At 43.1% G+C, this 20,502-nt stretch overlaps 1 protein-coding gene across 1 annotated transcript in view; it reads right to left on the bottom strand.

Moving 5' to 3' along the window:
- entr1 (endosome associated trafficking regulator 1) overlaps nt 1-16,148 on the bottom strand; it is a 29,970-nt gene extending 13,822 nt beyond the window's left edge. Inside the window, exons 1-6 of the mRNA XM_039762591.1 lie at nt 15,849-16,148; nt 13,885-14,009; nt 9,514-9,948; nt 6,748-6,821; nt 4,807-4,918; nt 455-517 (exon numbers count right to left, since the gene is read on the bottom strand). Coding sequence (XP_039618525.1) covers nt 455-517; nt 4,807-4,918; nt 6,748-6,821; nt 9,514-9,948; nt 13,885-14,009; nt 15,849-15,888 — 849 coding nt within the window. The 5' untranslated portion in view covers nt 15,889-16,148. The remainder of the gene's footprint in view (nt 1-454; nt 518-4,806; nt 4,919-6,747; nt 6,822-9,513; nt 9,949-13,884; nt 14,010-15,848) is intronic.
- Between the last annotated feature and the right edge of the window lie 4,354 nt (nt 16,149-20,502).

Below are 20,502 nucleotides of genomic sequence, written 5' to 3'. Positions count from 1 at the left end.
GTGGTTTCCCTTTCTTTTTTAGATCCACATCCCTGACGGGGCTTTATCATAGACTGAAATTAACCGCATATTTATATCACTGTATCTGAGTGTAGAATCACAGATCTACAGTAGCTGATTGGAAAGCGAATTATCGGTATACAGCATCAAGCACACGCTGCCTCAGCCATGCTGTCTATTTGAAACGCACTCACACGACAAACACTTCAGAGCCTTTCCAGTACGGACCTCGCGGTTCAGAAACGGTTTCATCCCAAGAACTCTAAACGCACTCAATCAGTCCATCAAGTGCTCCTTGTAGTCCTCCCTGTAATCTTGCGATATAGTTATAATATTGCACAACCTAAACCACTTAATAAAGCACATATTTACATATGATGACGATATCATTTTTAAGATGAAATGCAGCAAAATATGTTTAAATAAAATAAATAAATATATCAAAATAAAATACCTGAAGCTGTACGACTTCATGCTTCAATTTCACAACCTGGTTTTCGGCTTTAACAGCACGTTTCTAAAAAAAAAAAATCCATATTTAATATGCTGTTTACGCATTAAATGTAGAACTTCTTTGAGTTTGAAAAGCACGCAGGTAAGTCAGGATTATTCTAAAGAACTTAACGTTTTTAAGAGAGTACCACAGCAGTCACTCATTCACATTCCTTGTTTGGGCTAAGCAAGTATCTCCTGTCTAAGCACTGATGGAGTTTCCAAATGAATGGGTCTTTCCATCCATATTTTCAAGTATGTACATTTAAAAGCAACATTCTTAGCTTTTTAGAAAATGTGGTTGACAACTTTGGTTTTCCGTTATGAACATTTCAACTTCTGGCAATAGTTTTTTTTTTTTTTTGAAACTATTAATGCCATCGGAATTTAACTAAGTGGCAAATTATATAAAAGATATGGGTGCCACAATCAACGAGGAGGTAGTGGGGGGTCTTTAATTAACAAAGCTCAGCTTCACTTTTGAGCACTACTCTCATTTTCTGGAAATTTTTATTTAACAATAGTTTAATAAAAAAAATGTTTTCAGCATTGTGAGCACACAACTGGATAACTGATGTGTGGATTACACAGCAGGAGGAACTTAAACTTGTTTGCTGCTCTGCTCAATGTCTGGCCTTATTGTACCCAAAACTTTGTTCTCTGCTCTGTACGAAAACACAACATTAAAGTTGTTTTATCTGCCATCGTTACAAATAACAAGGGATAAGTAAAAGATAAAAAGACATGCTGTATTTCTGGGTGGAGTACTCCTTTAAGTAACATTTGTTAAATAAATATCCAAAAAGGCAAAAAACAAAAAGTCCAATAATTGTGCTTTTTTTTTTTTTAAAACACATTTTATCATTTCAGGTTCAAGTTTACATTACTAAATGACTCAGCTGATGTACACGAGGCCAGCATTCTCAAATTCTGTTTTTGAAGGAGTTCAACTGGAATATTCTGAAATACAGGACTGCTAATGGATGCCTGCGACAGAACCAAATGATGCGTGTTACACTTGTATTTTTGCATATATTGTGGTTTAACCCAACTAGGATTCAGTTTATGTGGGTTATTTCTTATTCTAGCTTGACAGAATAAGAATGATTATTCTTATTAGTTTTGGGTCTTGTCTTTTTCAGATCACACTGTTTTGATCCCCTTGCCTTGTCTGACTACATCCTGGACATTTTCACTCTCTCACAATAATTGGACATGTTTTATTCATTCACCAGTAACGGTGTTCTGCACAACATCATGCAGTGGATCCACTTGACTTGAGCATTCCTTCTCTTTCTCTGTAAGTTTATCATTGACTTGCTCAGAGGGTGATGCGCTTACCTGAGCAGCTCTTCTTTTCTCCACCCTAGTGGCTGATTCTTCTTCTCTTCTTCCATCAGCATGTTTTCGCGTTAAAACTGATTAAGTCTGTGTCTGTGTTGCAATTACTTAGTACGTTTTCTTTAATTTTTCACTTAAACTGGCACTTCAGTCTTCAATCTGCCTCAAGAATGATTTAAGATATGAAGAAGTAGGGGAAGTGACAGCGAAGGTGGTAGGGAATGAGAACGGCGCCCATACACATGCGCCACACTGCCGCCCTGTTGAGAGTTGATTCTACAAATTAAATTCTAATTTAAAGCAGTGGGTCCAGATGGTGTATCGCAATGACTGCTGAAGGCCTGTGCACTGGAACTGGGGAGTCCTCTACAGCGCATCTTCAAGCTGAGCCTGCAAGAGGGGAGAGTCTCGAGGCTTTGGAAAACATCTTGTATCACCCCAGTCCCAAAGGTATCACATCCTGGTGAGCTGAATGACTTCCGGCCTGTCGCTCTGACGTCACATGTGAAGACGACCATGGAGCGACTGCTGCTTCACCACCTGAGGCCACAGGTCTGCCACACCCTCGACCCTCTGCAGTTCGGATACCAGGAGAAGGTGGGAGCGGAGGATGCCATCATCTACATGCTACACCGATCCCTCTCCTACTTGGACAGAGGCAGTGGTGCTGTAAGAATTATGTTTCTGGACTTCTCTAGCGCCTTCAACACCATCCAACCTCTGCTCCTTAGGGACAAGCTGACAGAGATGGCAGTAGATTCACACCTGGTGGCATGGATCGTGGACTATCTTACAGACAGACCTCAGTATGTGCGTCTCGGGAACTGCATGTCTGACATTGTGGTCAGCAGCACAGGAGCGCCACAGGGGACTGGACTTTCTCCGGTCCTGTTCAGCCAACATACATCAGAATTCCAATACAACTCGGAGTCCTGCCACTTGCAAAAGTTCTCTGACGACACTGCTATTATGGGCTGCATCAGGAGTGGGCAGGAGGAGGAGTATAGGAACCTAATCAAGGACTTTGTTAAATGGTGCGACTCAAACCACCTACACCTGAACAACAGCAAGACCAAGGAGCTGGTGGTTGATTTTAGGAGGACCAGGCCCCTCATGGACCCTGTGATCATCAGAAGTGACTGTGCTGAGGGTACAGACCTATAAATACCCGGGAGTGCAGCTGGATGATAAATTGGACTGGACTGCCAATACTGATGATCTGTGTAAGAGAGGACAGAGCCGACTATACTTCATTAGAAGGCTGGCGTCCTTCAACATTTGCAATAAGATGCTGCAGATGTTCTATCAGATGGTTGTGGTGAGCGCCCTCTTCTACGTGGTGGTGTGCTGGGGAGGCAGCATAAAGAAGAGGGACAAACTGGTGAGGAAGGCAGGCTCTATTGTAGGCACGGAGCTGGACAGTTTGACATCCGTGGCAGAGCGACGGGCGCTGAGCAGACTCCTGTCAATCATGGATCATCTCCACTGACAGAGGCTCCAGGCAGCTTCAGCAACAGACTGCTGTCACTGTCCTGCTCCACTGACAGACTGAGGAGACCCCACAATGTGCAACTCTTCAATTCCACCCAGGGGGGTAAACGTTAACATTATACAAAGTTATTGTCTGTTATACCTGCATTTTTATCACTCTTTAATTTAATATTGTTTTTTATCAGTATGTTGCTGCTGGAGTATGGGAATTTCCCCTTGGGATTAATAAAGTAACTGTCTGTCTGTGTGTGTACAATAAAATAAAATAAAATAAAAGGAGTAATAAACTTGGAGGTCAATCATCACCCCGAAAGCGGATAGTAGATGTCACGTAGTATATGTGTACCAAATTTCAGGTCAACAGATCAAACGGGGTGCAAGCTAGTGGTGATTTAAATCCTGGACAGATACTGTAAGATACAAGTAAGCCCGTCATTTTCTAACCCGCTATATCCTAACACAGGGTCACGGGGGTCTGCTGGAGCCAATCCCAAAAGTCACTAAATAAAAACAAAAACACGGGGGAGGCTGTGTGTGTTTGTTTATTCATTTAGCCAACAGCATGCCTAAAGACCACGTCACATTAGACGAGTTTTTCACTGAATTTCAGTCGTGGTGTTTATTTACAAAATCTTAGACAGTTGGAGGCAGTGTGCTGCCATGAAGACCACCGCCTAATGGGACATGCCCAGTGACCCAGTCCAACTAGTCTGCGACTCGCTACAAGAAAGTCAAGCAGGTTTAATTTTGTCTTTAGTTAGGGGGGCAGGCTGTGTGTGCAGGAGAGCCGACAACCAATGAATGTTCAGCCGCAGTTCAATGCATACATTGTAGTGACGAGCAAAAAGGAAGCCACATGTTGTGAAGCTCACAAATAGAGAAGCTCGTCTGCCTGATGTCTTATGTACTAAAAAAGAATGGAAAAAAGAAAGAACAAAGGCCACAACTACAGCTGAACTGCAGTCTTTTATGTTTGGAATGAATGTTTGGACCTCACAAGAAGTTAAGCTCGTCTGTCTGATGTCTCATATTTTACATACCATAACAGGATGGGGAAAAAAAAGAAATAAAGGGCTGAGATTGCTGCTGAACTAGCCTCAGCTGTTAACCCTTCAAACAGCACCAGCAGCAAGCTATTGGCTGTCGGAAAAAAAGGGATGAGCACACTGCACCGAAAGATCGTCACTTTGATTGGTAAATGTGACATGGGCTGCATTTTTCAGTTGTGTGACTTGACGTGGTATGGCAATGAGATCAGCGACTGCCACACCGGCTTAACCTGACATTTCCCCACTTTTATGCTTACCCCACACATCCAAATCAGCTGCTGCAAAGAAATGCTCCCTCTCAAACACAACAGCAGTCAGCATTATGCTGGTCAAACGAATGGCCCCTTATGCCCAGTGACACTGTCATTTTCAACAAAAAGGATTTTTTCCCACTTTTACGGTTGCCAATTCTCTGTAAAATGCATCAACTTACAGTCATAAGCTGCAGATGTTGCTCCACAGACTGAACCATATCTTCCAGGGCCTTTGTCTCCCGTTGATCTTTTATTATTCTTTTGTGAAGTTCATCTGTTAATCGCTTTACTCTGAAAAGGAAGGCACAGTACATTGCAATCGCTACTTTATAAAATATACACCAATAGTTTTAACCTGGGGGTGGCAGTCCTTTCTATTGTATGCCTTATTATAATCAGCAGGAGCACCTGACAGATGAATTTGCCACCCAAAGGGAATCGGACATTATTGCCCACACTCCTGCACACCGCCTTACTATGTTCTGCACCTATACAATTGTACAAGAAATAACTAAGCTTAGCTCCAATGGGACATTGGTGCAAAACACGATAATTACATGCAAACGACACAACAGTGATAACTGAAACAAATTGACAATTCTACGAACTCTGGAATTCAACATTCTAACAGATTGTGGGGAAAAACGGAGTCTGGTAGTTTTGGCTTGCAGGCTGTGATACCATCAAGAATCTTCAAAGGCTCCAACAAATTCAAAATAGTGCTGCAAGAATCCTGATGAGGGTGCGGAAATATGAACATATCTCACCAATCCTTCGGTCACTTCATTGGCACCCTATCCATCTCCGTATCGAATTCAAACTCTGTTTGCTTACTCACCAGTGTATCCATGGAAATGCTCCACAATATCTCAAAGAGCTCCTAATATTACAATCCACTACAAGAAACCTCCGTTTTATAAATACCTACCGCCTTCGCCCCCCTGTGACCAAACTTCATACAATGAGACACCAAGCCTTTGCAGCCGCTGATCCAAGGCTCTGGAATGCCCGATCAGACAGCCTAAGAACACAGAAGATCGTGGGCTGTTTTAAAAAACAGCTAAAGACTTTTCTATTTAGGAAAGCTTATTAACAAGAATGCTATAATTATTGTTGTTGTTTTATCTCTGTTTTTATCTTGCCTTACCTTTGTTTGATCTTTTCACATTGCACTTTGAGATTTACTGCTAATGTAAAGTGCGCTATAAATTAAATGCATTATTATTATTATTATCATCATCATCACCCAGAAGGCAGCGGTGTGCCGAGACTGTGAAAAGGATGACTGGGCTCCTTTAAGGAGAAGTTAGCTATTTTTCAAGTCCAAGTGATTTCTTCCCAATCGTGGAACATATTAATGTGCCACATAAAACTGTGTTTTGGAGTGTAGCGATTTCTATAAATTTTAAAAATACCTCGTCGGTTCATGCAGCTTTCCATGGGACTGATGGCAACACAGGTCTAACATGAAAAAAGCCTTAACACTTACCAAATATGTTCACTTTGAAGCAACAAACATTTTGATTTACAAAAATATGCCTTTTGCATTTATCAGCTATCCCTGTGATAATGAAAGGAAACTAGAAATAATTCTTTTATCATGGAATTCATTTTCTTATCACCTGCCTGCTCACAGCTGCCATCGCGAGTGGAGTTATGACAACCTGACAAGTTATTTTTATAACCTACAGGGCGAGACTCGCACTGAGTGGCATCAGCGTGCTGTAACGAGCACAGAAGAGTTCCATTGTACTTTCTACAAATACAATCAATCTGTACATACATGGGGAGAACATGCAAACTTCATACAGACCCTGGAGCCACGAGGCAGGAATGACAGCTCTGCGCCGCCTTCAGAGGAGCTCCATATGTGGTGATAGTAGACCTGAAGACGTTGGGGCATACTGTAGGTGCAGACTGCAGCACTTGCTGAGCTCGTATACGATTACCTTGTTTGGAGGCTCTATTAGCCAGACCTCGTTTAACGGATCACGTTCTGCATGTCTGCTAGAAAACTGCAAACTGAGCATCTTGAGTCATTAATGGGTCAGCACCTGTGTATATGGAGACACTGGTTAGCCTCATTCATGATGATGGGCTCAAGGGAAGGAGGTCCTTACCGTATTTGTTCTGATTTCGATAAATGCAGCAGTTCTTTAATTTGTCTTTTGAGTTCTTCATTTTCTTCTCTTAGCTAGTAATAAAGAGAGAATGCAAGACCATTACAGTACATGTACACTGCCAATGTTAGAAAACTTCTGAAATGTTAAGGTATTTTTTTTAAAATGAGATTTATAAAAGCAGCTAACACGGACACACCACTTAACAAAAAAAAAGAGGAATCAAAAGAACCAGAAAAACCACAGTATGGAACTATTACACACGTAGTGATAACTAAACCGTCAGATATGCCCCAACAGCCAATGAAATCAAATCCATAACAGCTTGGATTCATGCTCTGGTAATGCAGTGGTCCTCATGCTCGGCCCCCAGGCGTCCGAGGCTTTGGGCTTTTGTGTCCATCTGTCCAGAATGATTGATCTTTGCCTTGATGTTCAATGACAAACTGTAGTCTTGCTCCAATATCTTTTTTTTTTTGGACAGCAAAAGCTTTTTCCTGGCACACCTCACAAGCAGGTCAAATTTGTGTGAGCTGTTCCTCACTGTAAACGCTTGCACTTTGACTCCAACTGTTGGAAGAGTTACCTTCAGAAGTCACAATAATATCTTGTAGTTTCTGGAGACTTCTTTTTACTATCAAACATTCAGCTCTTGGACTGAATTTGTTGAACCAGCTAGTCCTGGACAAATCAGCAGTCATTTGAAATGGGCACAATTTGTTGATGACTTTCCTTAATGTACTGTAGAATGATTGATTTCAAATAATTTGGTGATCTTTATAAATCCTTTGCAAGAATGTCTAATGCATCCTCAATCTTCTTTCTGAGGCCTTAGAGAGCTCTTTTGAGCTTGGCATGATGGCACCATTTATATCAATAACACAAAGAACACCACGATATCTGCAGTTTAAACAAGACAGTCATATCTACATACTCACTAAGAAGGCTCAAGTTACTGGCACCTCATTGGGAACATCTGATTTGAATCTGATGGATTTGAAATGGTGATAAACGTTCGGGTGGACTTACTTTTTCCACCTGACAAATAAGCATTTTTTTTGTTAATTTAGATAATAAGAATGAATACACCATGCCAGTTTAATTTGTCCCTTTTTCAAGTAGATCACATTTATCTGTAGGCACTGCTTGCATGAAGATCTCATGCTTGTCTGTTCAGATATGTTGAAAACATCAACAACGTCCAAGGGGTGTACTTACTTTTTCACACAACTTCAACAATAAAATTCAAAAACCTCCTTACATATCCTATATAAAACTCTCTTCTCTGGCAAGAATGACAATGCTGACCCAAGTTGTATTACTTATATACATATTTACGATTCCTTACATTTGAAATTGTAGGACATGATAAAAAATATCAATTCATGACTGCCAGCCTGGGTGTGGACAGAACTCTACTGGTCTGTAACTCACTTCCTGTCGTCAAGCTCGAGTAGAAGACAAAACTGAAAAAGGGGCCTCTTTAAATAATGTTGGCAATAGCTATGTTAGACTAGAAGTTTCTATGGCAATGTTTTTGTACATTTGTAATTGTAAATTATTAAATTCTTATTTAATATTATTCTTATAAATTATTAAAAATGCAGGCAGCTGATACATTAAATAGTTTTGGGTATCAGCAGAGATGCTGGGAAGCATTTACATGAGCCCACGGGTTAAAGAGTTTGAATCAAGTTTGTTTCTGCCACCTTTACAACTCGGTGATGGCCAGTGTGGTTCTCTGCACTGGTCTGGGCTGTGCTGGGCTGGTGAAGTCACTTCAAGAGAGGCCCACAGAATCAACAAGCTAATTAAAAGGGCAGGCTCAGTCATGGGTCACACTCTGGACACCCCAGAAGTAAAAGAGGAGTAGAGAATGAAGACAAAATGAGTGCCATTATGAACAACTCTGCACATCCTCTCTATGACACACCAACAACGAGGTCGTTCAGCAGAAGAGTGTCAAGTAGCACTACTGGGGGTCCTTTATACCACCAGTGATATGCTTGTACAGAGCCTGACTGGGACTGCCAAGTCACAAGATTTCTTTCTTTTAGTGTGTGTGTTGTGACCGACAGCTGGGGCTCATGCCCAGCTGGGATGCCCCTTCTGTGTATGTGCCAGGGCAGCAAGCATGGGCTGCACAGTACCTCCCCCAGACCACTTGGAGGCGGCCCCCCTGGGTGACTGTGGCGCCTCAGATACCCGCAGGGTTCCGTGGGAGACGGAGTTCTCCACAGCTCTGTTGGGAGCTGGGGTGGCCGCCAGGGGGCGCTGCAGCTGGGACTCCTAAACCCTTATGGGTATTAGTTCAGCCGAACTCGGCAATCAAGCATCTGGAGCACTTCCGGGTGAACTATAAAAGGGGCCAGCAGCCACCACTCCGAGAGCCTGAATCGGGGGAGAGGAGGACAGCGCTTGCCGGGAGGAGTGGAGGTAGAGGAGACCAATGTGTCTTGTGTAGTGCTTGAGGTGTTTTTGGGACTGTGTTGTGCCTGTGGGGACGGGGAAGGCGTAGCCCACAGGCGAAGAAATTGAAATAAAACATTTATTTGTTTGTTTTATCAGTGTGCCTCCCGTGTCCGTCTGTGTCGGCTCAAGCGCCAATATAGCACATTTTGTTGCAGTATATCTCTATCTCCGAACTGATTGATTTAAACAGCTTACTGTACATTAAAAAGCCACATTTCCCCTGGGGACAAAAAGTTCTGTCTATGTAGATATCGGTCAAATGGAAAAATTCAAACAGAAAACAAGACAACATACTTGATCTCCATTTCTATTCCATGTCGGCTGCAGCGCACCTTCCACCATGCTGTCCTCCTCCTTCCCGTAAACATTGCTGCAATTAAGAGATTCCGATGCTTCGTCCACCATGCTGCTGCTTGTCAGCCATGAGGCATACGACTCGGGGACATCTGAGCAGCCGGGTGAAGGGGAGGAGAAACTATCAGAAGATGTGTTTAACGACACAGCAGAAAGTTCAAAATTGTGAGCTTCTTCAAAGGCAGAAGGCTGATAGCTCCCTCTCCAGTCATCGTCTTCATCACACTCGTCTTCATCATCCTCATTACCTTCTCCTTGAGTACTGGGGAGCTTTATAAGATCAGAGAAAAATGGCTCCTGGTAATTCCTGCAGTGGTCAGACCCTTTGGGATTGACTGTGCACTCATCCAGTAATAAGGCGCTCGAAAATGCTTTCTAAAGAAGATTAAAAAATAAAAAACAGAATCAACTTAAGCAAGAGGAAAAATAAAAACAAAATCACACAGTAGCATCTTGATGGGCGTACTTAAGTTCTTCTATTGTCACCAAACTAAAATGTACGCTCAGACATGAAGTGCTAAATTTCCATCTGCCTCTTGGCCAATCAAATCACACAATTTTAATTCTTTTCTACATTGTGACCACAGAGGCCTTCAGCAGAATCAGAGAGTACAGACGTCAAACAGGAGGAGTTTTTAGGCCACAGAAAATAGTCAAGGTGATATTTCAAGTAACACGCTGTAACAAGCCACCCGTCACTTGATGTTGGGACAGCACAGAAAGGATGAGGCTGCAGAGGAAAACCTTGTACACGTGCTTAATGGTTAATAAATATATAAATACAGAGGATTCAAAAAGTGTCCACGGCCCTTCGTTTTATGAACACTTTGCATTGTGTTGTACATTGATGTCCATCAATCTATACTCAATAACCCATAATGACAAAGTGAAGTTTTCAGAAAGGTTTGTGAATTTATTACAAATCAAAAACTCAAACCTCTCCTTCCTAGAAGTATTCAGACCCTTTGCCATGGCACGGCACATTGTGCTCAGGTACATCCCGTTTGCTTCAATTCTCCTTGAGATGTGTAGCAGAACTTGACTGGAGTCCACCTGTGGTGAGCTGAGCTAAACTGAATAGACATCGTTTACAAAGGCACACATGGACCTGCATATACAAGGTCCCACAATTCACAAGGCACGTCAGAACAAAAACCAAGGCAGGAAGTCCAAAGACCTCTCTGTAGGACTCCGCAATTAAACTGTGGTGAGGGCAAAGGCATCAAACAATTTCTAAGCTTTCAGTATTCCCAGGAGTGCAGTGGTCTCAAGAAATGGAAGAAGTTTGAAATCACCAGGACTCTTAGATTTGGCCATCAAGCCAAACCGAGTTAACTGGCCACAAAGGGGCCTTGGTCAAGGAGGTCACCAAGAAACCAATGGCCACTCACTTCAGAAGTGTTCTGCTGAGATGAAAGAACCTGTCAGAAAGAGGTCCATCTCAGCAGCACTCCATTTATGGAAGGTTGCCTCCATGGAAGCCACACTTAAATAAAAGTCAGACCACAGTTTAAAGGACTCCGAGAACATGAGGAAAAGGATTCTCTAATCTGATGAGACAAAAAACTAAACTCTCTGGACAGATCTCCAAGCACTTCTAATCACTCGCCTAATACCATCCCTATGGTGAAACATGGTGGTGGCAACATTATGCTACAGGGTCAGGTAGACCGGTCAGAATTGAGGGAAGAATTTATTCTTTGAATGCAATCAAATACGGAGAGGTCCTCAAGGAAGCGCCTCTACAGAGTGCACTTAACCTCAGACTGGGGCAATGCTGCACCTTTCAGCAAGACAATGACCCGAAGAATACAAATAAAACAATGGAGAGGCTTCAGGATAAGTCTCTGAGTGCCCCTGAACAGCCAGCCAAAGCACAGACATAAACCCCAAAGAACATGCGTGGAAAGACCTGGCAGTTTGTAGACCCTTCCTATCCATTCTAACCGAGTCTGAGAGGATCTGACGGGAAGAATGGGACAAACTGCCAAAATCCAGGGGTGCAAAAATTGTGCAGACTTACCAAGACTTGAAGCTGGAATGGCTACCCAAGGGGCTTCTACAAGATACTGAATTACGGGTTCAAATACTTCTATGAATAAGAGGTTTCCGTTTTTGATTTAAAAAAAATGTGAAAAACTTTCTGAAAATGTTTTTAATTTGTCACTATGGGTAGGTTGATGGACAAAAATGGCAAACATATCCGTTTATAATTACATCTACTGTATATCACAATAAAGTGTGCAGAAAACGAACAACTCTAAAACACCTTCCAAATCCACCATAGTTTTGTCTCAATGTGTGCTTCTGACTTCACTACCCACTAATCTGGGAAGCTGACTATTTTGGGGATTGCAGGCATTTTGCCCCAATGGCCACAGCCGTCTGCTTCAGCTTTTCTCGAACAAGTTTGGATGAGCTGTGTTTGAACTTTGGAGCTGTATACAATAATGTTTCATGTAGAGAAATGCTGGGATTTATTTTGTTTAATTTTTCTTTTCATGTTGTGCAAAAGTAAAACCAACATTATGATCTTAGGATAAGAGGACCAGACAGTCTAGAACTTCAATGCTTAACTTTTCCCAAGAAAACAGGAGGTGCAACACATAAGCACCTTTGACAAGATCAAGCATTTTGCACAGACTTTGAGAGAAAGCTGTCCACCCATCACCAGAGAAGCTAGTCAACCACCTGTGTGTAACCATCATGAGGTCACATGGTGTTGTTTGTGTAAAGAACGGCCAGCGAGAGAGCGGAGAGAGAGAGCGAGAGGAGAGAGCGAGAGAGCGGAGAGAGACAGAAAGAGAGAGAGCGAGAGCGAGAGCGAGCGAGAGACAGAAAGAGAGCGAGAGCCCCCCCCAATCTACCTGGGCATCAAAGATGCTATCCATAAATCAGCTCAATCCAAAAGACGCAGAAGACATCATTCCTCCTCTGATGCAGATGTTAGCTACTCTTCACTAAGCTTTGAGCATTTTTATTAGGGCTTTACATTAACATTTAACTTTTTATTCACTATTTTTGATAGTGGATTTCATTAAAATACAATAATGGTAAATAAGTATTGTTTTGCTTTTACATTTCTATACTTTGTATATCTTGATTGACTGAAATAATAAAGCAGACAGAGGACACCTGGCGTGGAGAGGTGACAAAGTCTTTTTCACAGAGTTAGCAGGCTGTGGTGTGCGGGACCCTCCAACAGAAAACAGCACCTCTGGCCGTACCCCCTTGTTGGTTGGTAAGTAGCATAAACCAAGGTAGGTCAGCCTCGATGTCTAGATTAGGTTACTTCCCCAGACTGTAAAAGTGTGTCAGCCCCCTTGCGTCTACGTTATATCCGGGAAGCCCGTGTTTTCTTCATGATAAAGCATGCAGGTCTCTATATGGAGTACTGAAGAGTGATAGGCCGCGAGGGTAACACTCATACTCTGTGCTTAAGTGGGCACAATCTATGCCCGAGTGTGCTAACCTCAGAGTGCGACTATCCACTTAATCCAGATCTGGGTCACGGAGAACAGTCCCAGGAACATCAGGCAATAAGACAGAAATTACCCTGGGACAGGGCACCAGCCCAATGCTGGGCATACACATGCACATTTACATACTGTGCCGATTTTGAGTTACCAAGTAACTTCACATGCACGTTTTTTTTTGGGATACTGGAAGAAACCCAAATGACCCCATTTTAACATCAGTTCTATACGGCTAAACAACAAAAATGAATTATCTGTGTCTCTGCTTGCTATGTCCCAATTTTTATTTTGAATTCCTAAACAGAACACTTCATGCTCCTCCTAGATCCCTTTTAGCCAGAATCGTAAATTTAGTATACCTTTAGTATGCAGTACTTCTAAAAATTTCAAAAATGCACCACAAAAAGAGTAAATAACGTTTGTTAGATTTGGTCTAGACCACGGTCTGTGAGGTGGTAGAAGGTCTACACCAGGGGAACTCAAAGTGGTGTGGTCTGCAAGTGACAGTCTCACCACAAAGGATGCCCAGCACTTCACAGACTGAAGGGGCAAACCAGCTAACCTGGGTAAAACCAGAACAGCGATGCTGACGTGGAGGGACACTGTACCATTGTACATGGCACACACCACACGTGGTTACCACTTTACTTCTAGAATATTCTCTTTTAAAAACTACAAGCAACTGAGGCATTAGGTTTCTATTCAGGGCCACAGGATTTAAAATCCCCCCCGAACGATGGCCACCCCCTTACTTGCAAAAACAGGAAAATGGTCCACCAATTGGTCAATATGGAGCCCCATTATTCACAAAGCACCTGTATAACAGCTGTGGTACCTTCGGCAAGGCACTGCTCTTTCTCTTCTCTGCATGTAGTCTGGCGGTGGGAGGCTGGTTTTTACTTCGAATAAATTCCTTGAAGGAGAAGGGGTTAATTTCATCGGGCTCCTTTGTGGGTTCATCTGCATAAGATTAAAAACAAAAAGCGGTAAATGTAGGTAGAGACGCCATCTTTTCATTGGTGGAGTCTATGTTGAGGGTATTCTCTCACTTTTTGTTCATAGGTCAATGCAGTACCATGTACAGAGCCCAGTGAACTTGCTAATCGACATGCGACATTCTTTGGTGGCGCGATCAGAACTTCCTTACCTCAAAACTTCTGTCTTCTTTACAACCAAAACTTTAACACAAGTGTTTAGCAGGGAATTCAAAATAATCCGCTCAGTTTTAAGGCCTGTTTATACTCGGACGCAGGCAGCTGCAGACAAACTGGCGCACAATGCAGGCATATATGCTAGACTGTTTATAGTTCAAGGATTTTCTGTGTGACACGGAGCAGAAGCAGAATGCCCAGCCCTTCAAAAGTTTTTTGGTTTTTTTTCTTTGCCTTTCCATTTCAATCTCATAGATATTTCCATTTCTGCCGGCTCAAACTTTCATCATTGCCCAGAGTCTGGCCGATTTCTCACAATGAATATGTGGACATTTGGCTATTGCGGTGTACTTTTAATATTGGATTGTGTATGTGCGGGTAGCGCCACTTCACACAACAGTACCCCCAATAACTGGTAGTACATACAGCTGCATAAGACTGCATTACTTAACTCTCACGATGACAGCAAGCTTTTTGTCCCAATTCTGACATCCATTTTTAGGTGACCCAGATGTCAGATGTTTCACCCAAGAACTCTGACAAATGAGATGACACCATTCACTCCATCAAGCTGGCTAATAACCCAGTTGTCCCAATATGTCATCTTACAGGATGTGAAGGTGTCTGCTTCAACAACATATCTCGGTAGTTTGTTCCAGATTCCCACAAGTCACACCCGCGTCACACCTTCAGTCCTAAATGCACTTCCCCTTAATTTCCACTGGTGCCCAAAAGAATGTGATTCACTGTTAAGTATAAAGATATCTGCTGGACCTCCTTTATCAACGCCTTTGGGGATGTTGAAGACCTGGACGAGGTTTCTGTGCCGTCTCCTCTGTACACACTTTAATTGAGAGTCTGTCACAGTCCTGGGATGCACCCGTTTGTTCTTCTCTGCACAGCTTCAAGTGCTGCTGTGTCTTTTTCATCCAACCTTATTCTCTACTGATTGACCAACTTAACCTGTACAATGGATGACCCCAAGTTTTACAACTGACAACATTTAGGATGATTTTATAGGTTATAAATGTCCCTAAAACGGAGAGCAAAATCCACTAAAAGTATTTGGAGAGTCGAAATTGACCTGAAGGCCACAGCAGAGTTCACAATGCGACACCTGGAGACCTTTTTTGCTTTATGTAGCCTTAATGCACCTTAGTAAAAGTCTGAACACTACTGGGTGCCATTTAGGAGTTGTCAATGTCAAATTTATATATATAGCACATAGGAATGCTGTGGCCAAAGTGCTTTAAAATGATAGAATAAAAGAAAAATATACAAGTAACATGAATAACATTAATAGAAATAAAATAAATGAACACAAATAAATAATAAATAGAAGTAATGTTACATAATCACAATGAGGAAACAAACCATCAGTATTACTTGAGTTGTGAATTAACTTCGCACAAGTCAATGGAAAAATCAAAACCGCCATAAAATAAGAAGCTGTACAAACAATGGCAGTTTTTTGTTCGTTAATTGAGAGAAATGTAAGCAAAGACACAAGTTTTATCCTTAACAGATGATATTTAGAGGACTTTAAAAACACGAGACGGAGTTCAATTTCACCCAAAGACGTAGTGAGAGTTAAACGACCACCGCAGGCGAGTGAGGGATAACATCGGCCAGAAGGAGAGGCACTTACCGTCTTCGAAGAGCAAAGTCTTCGCCTTGGAAGCGGACATCACGTCCCCGGACCTATCGGGCTCCTCAGTCGCCACTCCACCAAGGGAAGTTTGAAATGACCCAGCAGTAGACTTGTATGCGGCTACTTATTTTATTGTATCACGTATCACGGCTTCAAAAAGAACAGACACAAAAATCCCACTTACTCCCAAAAGAGCAAAAAAACATCCTAAACTGCCAAACGGATCGCCCAACTGAAACGGGCGGAGCAGCTCGCAAGAAGACACGCACCGTGTCATGTGACCGACGTGTTCCCGTCACGTGGCCGCTCTGCCCGCCATCTTTATGAGTTCCGGCGTCTTCGGTTGCCTGGTAACCAGGCAGCTCAGCGGCCCGGGTGAATCTAAAATGAGCGAAACGCGAGATCTTCGGAGTCGGTCTGTCTGTCCGTCTGCCTGTTACCTTCTCACGATTCGATGACGCGGAAACGTGAGCGGAAAGAAGGCACGCAGGAGTAACTGGGCTAAAGCGGCAGCACGATCGAGCGATTACCGTGGCGCAGTGCGTGTAACACGCTGTTGGTCAGCTAACGTTACCATAGAAGGCGCTCAAGATTCTGAAATGTGGATCTGACAGGAAAATACATTGAAAAAAAGCATTTAAAATTGAACCCCGATCCACATATTTAGCACGTTCATGCTTTTAACGTTCTTTTTGGATTTTAAGGGCGGCTGAGAATAGAGTAACTCAATCCTGATCTCGATCCTGATTCTTGCCTCCTATATGTTTCTTTGTTTTGTGCTTTTGAACTTCTCACACACGTTTTGCAGCTGATCAACATCTGACTGTCCTGAATGTGCCCTGGCCTGCACAAAATGAATGAAACAAAAAGCAGATGGGAACCTCAAGATGGTGGCTGCTGCTCTACATCACATATGTATAGCTCATCAGCTCAGGAAGACAAGGAAGACAAAATCAAGAAGAACGACCAGAGCGGTTGGTTTGAATGCACAGTCAACACAAATCAAAGAATCAAAAATGAATAAAAGAGACACCAACTATAAATGTGATCCTCCTTGGCTGAGACTTGAGGTCTGATTTCAGTGGAGTTTCTGAAGGTCTCAGGATGTGGAGGACATTATGGCTGCGTTTGCTGTTGCCAAAGCCCACAAGCGGTGATCTGCAAAGTGTCTGTAATACCTTGATGTGCCTTTCTTATGTACCAAGATTTTTCATATTTTCTGTTTAAATTTTAGAATGTGCAGAGCTGTGTTTGCCCAGTAAAGTTCCTAAGACAATGGGCGTCAGTTCCAGTGTCTCGGTTAAGTCCTATGTAATTAGATCTAAGTGTCCTTCAGTATACTGTACAATATTTGGAGTTTTTTTTTTTCGTATACTATTTATGGTATATCAGATGTGGCAGACCCAGAAATTGTGGTTTCATATCCCACTATTGACACTGTGTGACCCTGAGTCAGGTCACTTCACTTCTCTGTGCTCCAATTAAAATAACAGAAGAAATGTCGTCAATTCCATCTCAGACGTTGTAAGCCGCCTTGGATAAAGGCGTCCGTCAAGTAAAAATAATATTATGAGGTCACTGGAGCCACCACTTGTTCTCATTGCAATCAAAACTATGGCTTGTGATTCAGGCATTGAAATTCTGTCTGTCGGAATTCATCCACGCTATTTGCCCAGGGAGAGGAGTTTCATCATCCTTCCTAATGTTTCTATTCCTCCCTGTGCTACTGGGCACTGAACAATGGAAATGGTTCATTCACTCTGTCAGCAACACTTTAATGACGACTCCCTCTGGCCCTGCAGCTATAATATTCCAAGTGACTTTTAGAGGAACAATGACAATGTGACTAGTTTCACTCGAGGAAATGACAAGCTGGACCTGCTGTATTCGAATGTTAAAGATGTCTTTAAGTGTAAACTACTGGCACCTTTGGGCAGATCTGACCACAACCTGACTCCTCTAATTCCCAGTTACAAGCCTGTTACCACCAGAAGAATGAGGAGGTGGAGGATGGATGCTGAAATGGCTCTGAATGACTGCTGCCAAACGACAAACTGGGAAATGATGTGCAAGTCACATGGGGACAATATTGAGGGACTCTGTCACTGCTTCACAGATTATATTAACTTCTGTGTTGACACAGTGGTACCCTCAAAGACAGTGCGCTGCTTTCCAACCAACAAGCCTTGGATTTCTGATGGGCTAATATGTCTGCTGAATGAGAAGAGAAGAGCATTCAAATCTGATGACAAAGAGGCTTTGAGGGACGTACAGAAGAAGGTGAATGAAGGAAATGAAGCTTAGAAATCTAAAATAGGAAACAAAACTCACTCAAAAAACTCAACATAAAGGATACCTGGAATGGACTGGACATCATTACTGGACTCAAACAATCTGGGGCTCAGCTGTGGACAAAGCTAATGAGCTGTTCTCTCCCACTGCCACCTTCTTCCAATGACCAGTCCTACCCACACACACACACACCATCCCTACTACATCCACAACTCCTACCACATCAGCTGGAATGGCCAGTGACAAGTCCACCTCTGACCATCAGCGTGGACTGTCTATAACTGAAGACCAAGTGAAGGGACAACTGAGGAAGCTACAGACAGGAAAAGCTGTAGGACCAGATGAAGTCCACCCTCAAGTTCTTTAGGCCTGTGCTGACCAACTTTGTAGTGTCCCCTGTCACCTGGTCAGTGTGGCCCTAAGGCTCCAGAAAGTAGCAGTGGCACCTACATCACACATCATAAACAGATTTAAGAAGCTGGTCCTGGACTATTTAAGTCCTCTTGTGGTAGCCCACCTGGACCCACAGATTTGCCTATTGGACAATGACTGGAGTGGAGAACACAGTTATCTATCTGCACCACAAGGCTGGGCAAAGCTGGCCACACTGTGAGGATTCTGAAATTTTGATTTCTCCTGTGCTTTCAGTACCATCCAGCCATCCCTGTCAAGGGGTCATCTCAGAGATATGCAGGTGGACGAGCCTGTGGTGTCCTGGATGATGGACTGTCAGTCGGGCAGACCACAGTTTTTGAGACTTAAGGATGGTGGGAGCAACACTGGAGCACCACAAGGAACAGGCCTGTCACTCTGTGCACCTTTGACTAGAAATATAAGAGCAGGTGAGGTCACCTGCAGAAATTCTCAGATGATTCTGCACTTATTGGGGGGGGACTGATAAAGGGGGGTGAGACAAAGGAGAGGACTCAGGGGGAGAACTTTAACAATTGTCTGCAACTCAACATCAGCCAAACTAAAAAAAACTGCTTATTGACTTTCACTGCACCAAAGAGACTCAATGTCTGGCCACTCGTCAAGGGGTGGATGTAGAGGGGGTGCACTTCAATGAGTACTTAGGGGTCCACATCAATGACAGGCTGGACCAATCACAGAAGACAGAGCAACTGGAGAAGAAAGAGCAGAGCAGACTCTTCTTCCTTAGGACAACATCCTTACTGTGGGAAGTGACGTCCTTCACATCTTCTACAACTCTGTGATGGCCAGTGTGGTGTGCTGGGCTGGTGAAGTCACTTCAAGACAGGACCACCAAATCAACAAGCTTATTAAAAGAGCAGGCTCAGGTATGAGACGCATTCTGGATCCCCTTGGAGGTATTAGAGTAGGAGAGAATTAAAACAAAACTGAGTGCCATTATGATCAACGCTGCACATCCTCCCTGTGACACACCAACTCTGAGGATTTTGAGCTGACATATCATTCAGGTGAAGTGCGGCAACAAATACAACTGGGGGTCCTTAATACCAACAGCAATACGTCTGTAGGGTGCCTCACTGTGAGTGTGACAGCCTAATCACAAGCTTTTTTCTTTTAAATTGTCCTCCTTTTTAGTCATTCTGGTGGGTTTACATATCTATATTTATTTATCTATCTGTTTATGTATTTATTTATTTAAAGAGCTTCTGTAAAAAGGCAGTTTTCCTCCTGTGGACAAGTAACGCTCTATCTGTCTATGTACAGTAGTATATAATGCATTTTCCATCCATCTATTATATAGCGCCTTTCACATCTATCAATCTATCTACTGTATCTGTTATACCACGTTAGCAAAACTAAGGAGATGATTGTGGATTTCCGCAAACAGACAACCGAGCACAGCCACATCTACATCTACATCGGAGGAGAGGCTGTGGAGCAGGTCAGCAGCTTTAGGTTCCTCGGAGTCACCCTCTATGATCAGTCACCCAGCAGCAGTAGTCAAGAAAGCCCAACAACGCCTCTACTTCCTCAGGAGACTGAGTAAGGCCCGGATGTCCCCCACAACCCTGTGCAGATTCTACAGGCGTACTGATGCATCACATCCTGGTACAGCAACTGCTCAGTTCAGGACTGCAGAGCTGTGCAGCGTGTGGTGGACACAGCACAGCAGATGACGGGCACACAGCTCCCTGTGATCCATGACATCCACACTACACGCTGCCTCAGGAAAGTGAACCTTATCAGGCAGGACCCCAGCAACCCTGCACTGTCACTTTTCCCCCTTCTCCCACCGGAAAAGCAATTAAGGTCCATTCAGATGCACACCTCCAGGTTCAGGAACAGTTTCTACCCAACTGCAATCAGAGTCATCAACAATCAGTAACCTTGTGTCACCACCACTGCTACTCCACTTATACTTCTG

Source organism: Polypterus senegalus, chromosome 9, assembly GCF_016835505.1.
Source record: "Polypterus senegalus isolate Bchr_013 chromosome 9, ASM1683550v1, whole genome shotgun sequence".
Taxonomy (NCBI): domain Eukaryota; kingdom Metazoa; phylum Chordata; class Cladistia; order Polypteriformes; family Polypteridae; genus Polypterus; species Polypterus senegalus.
The sequence above is the reverse complement of the archived record's forward strand: the minus strand, read 5'-3'. Positions and strand labels throughout refer to the sequence as shown.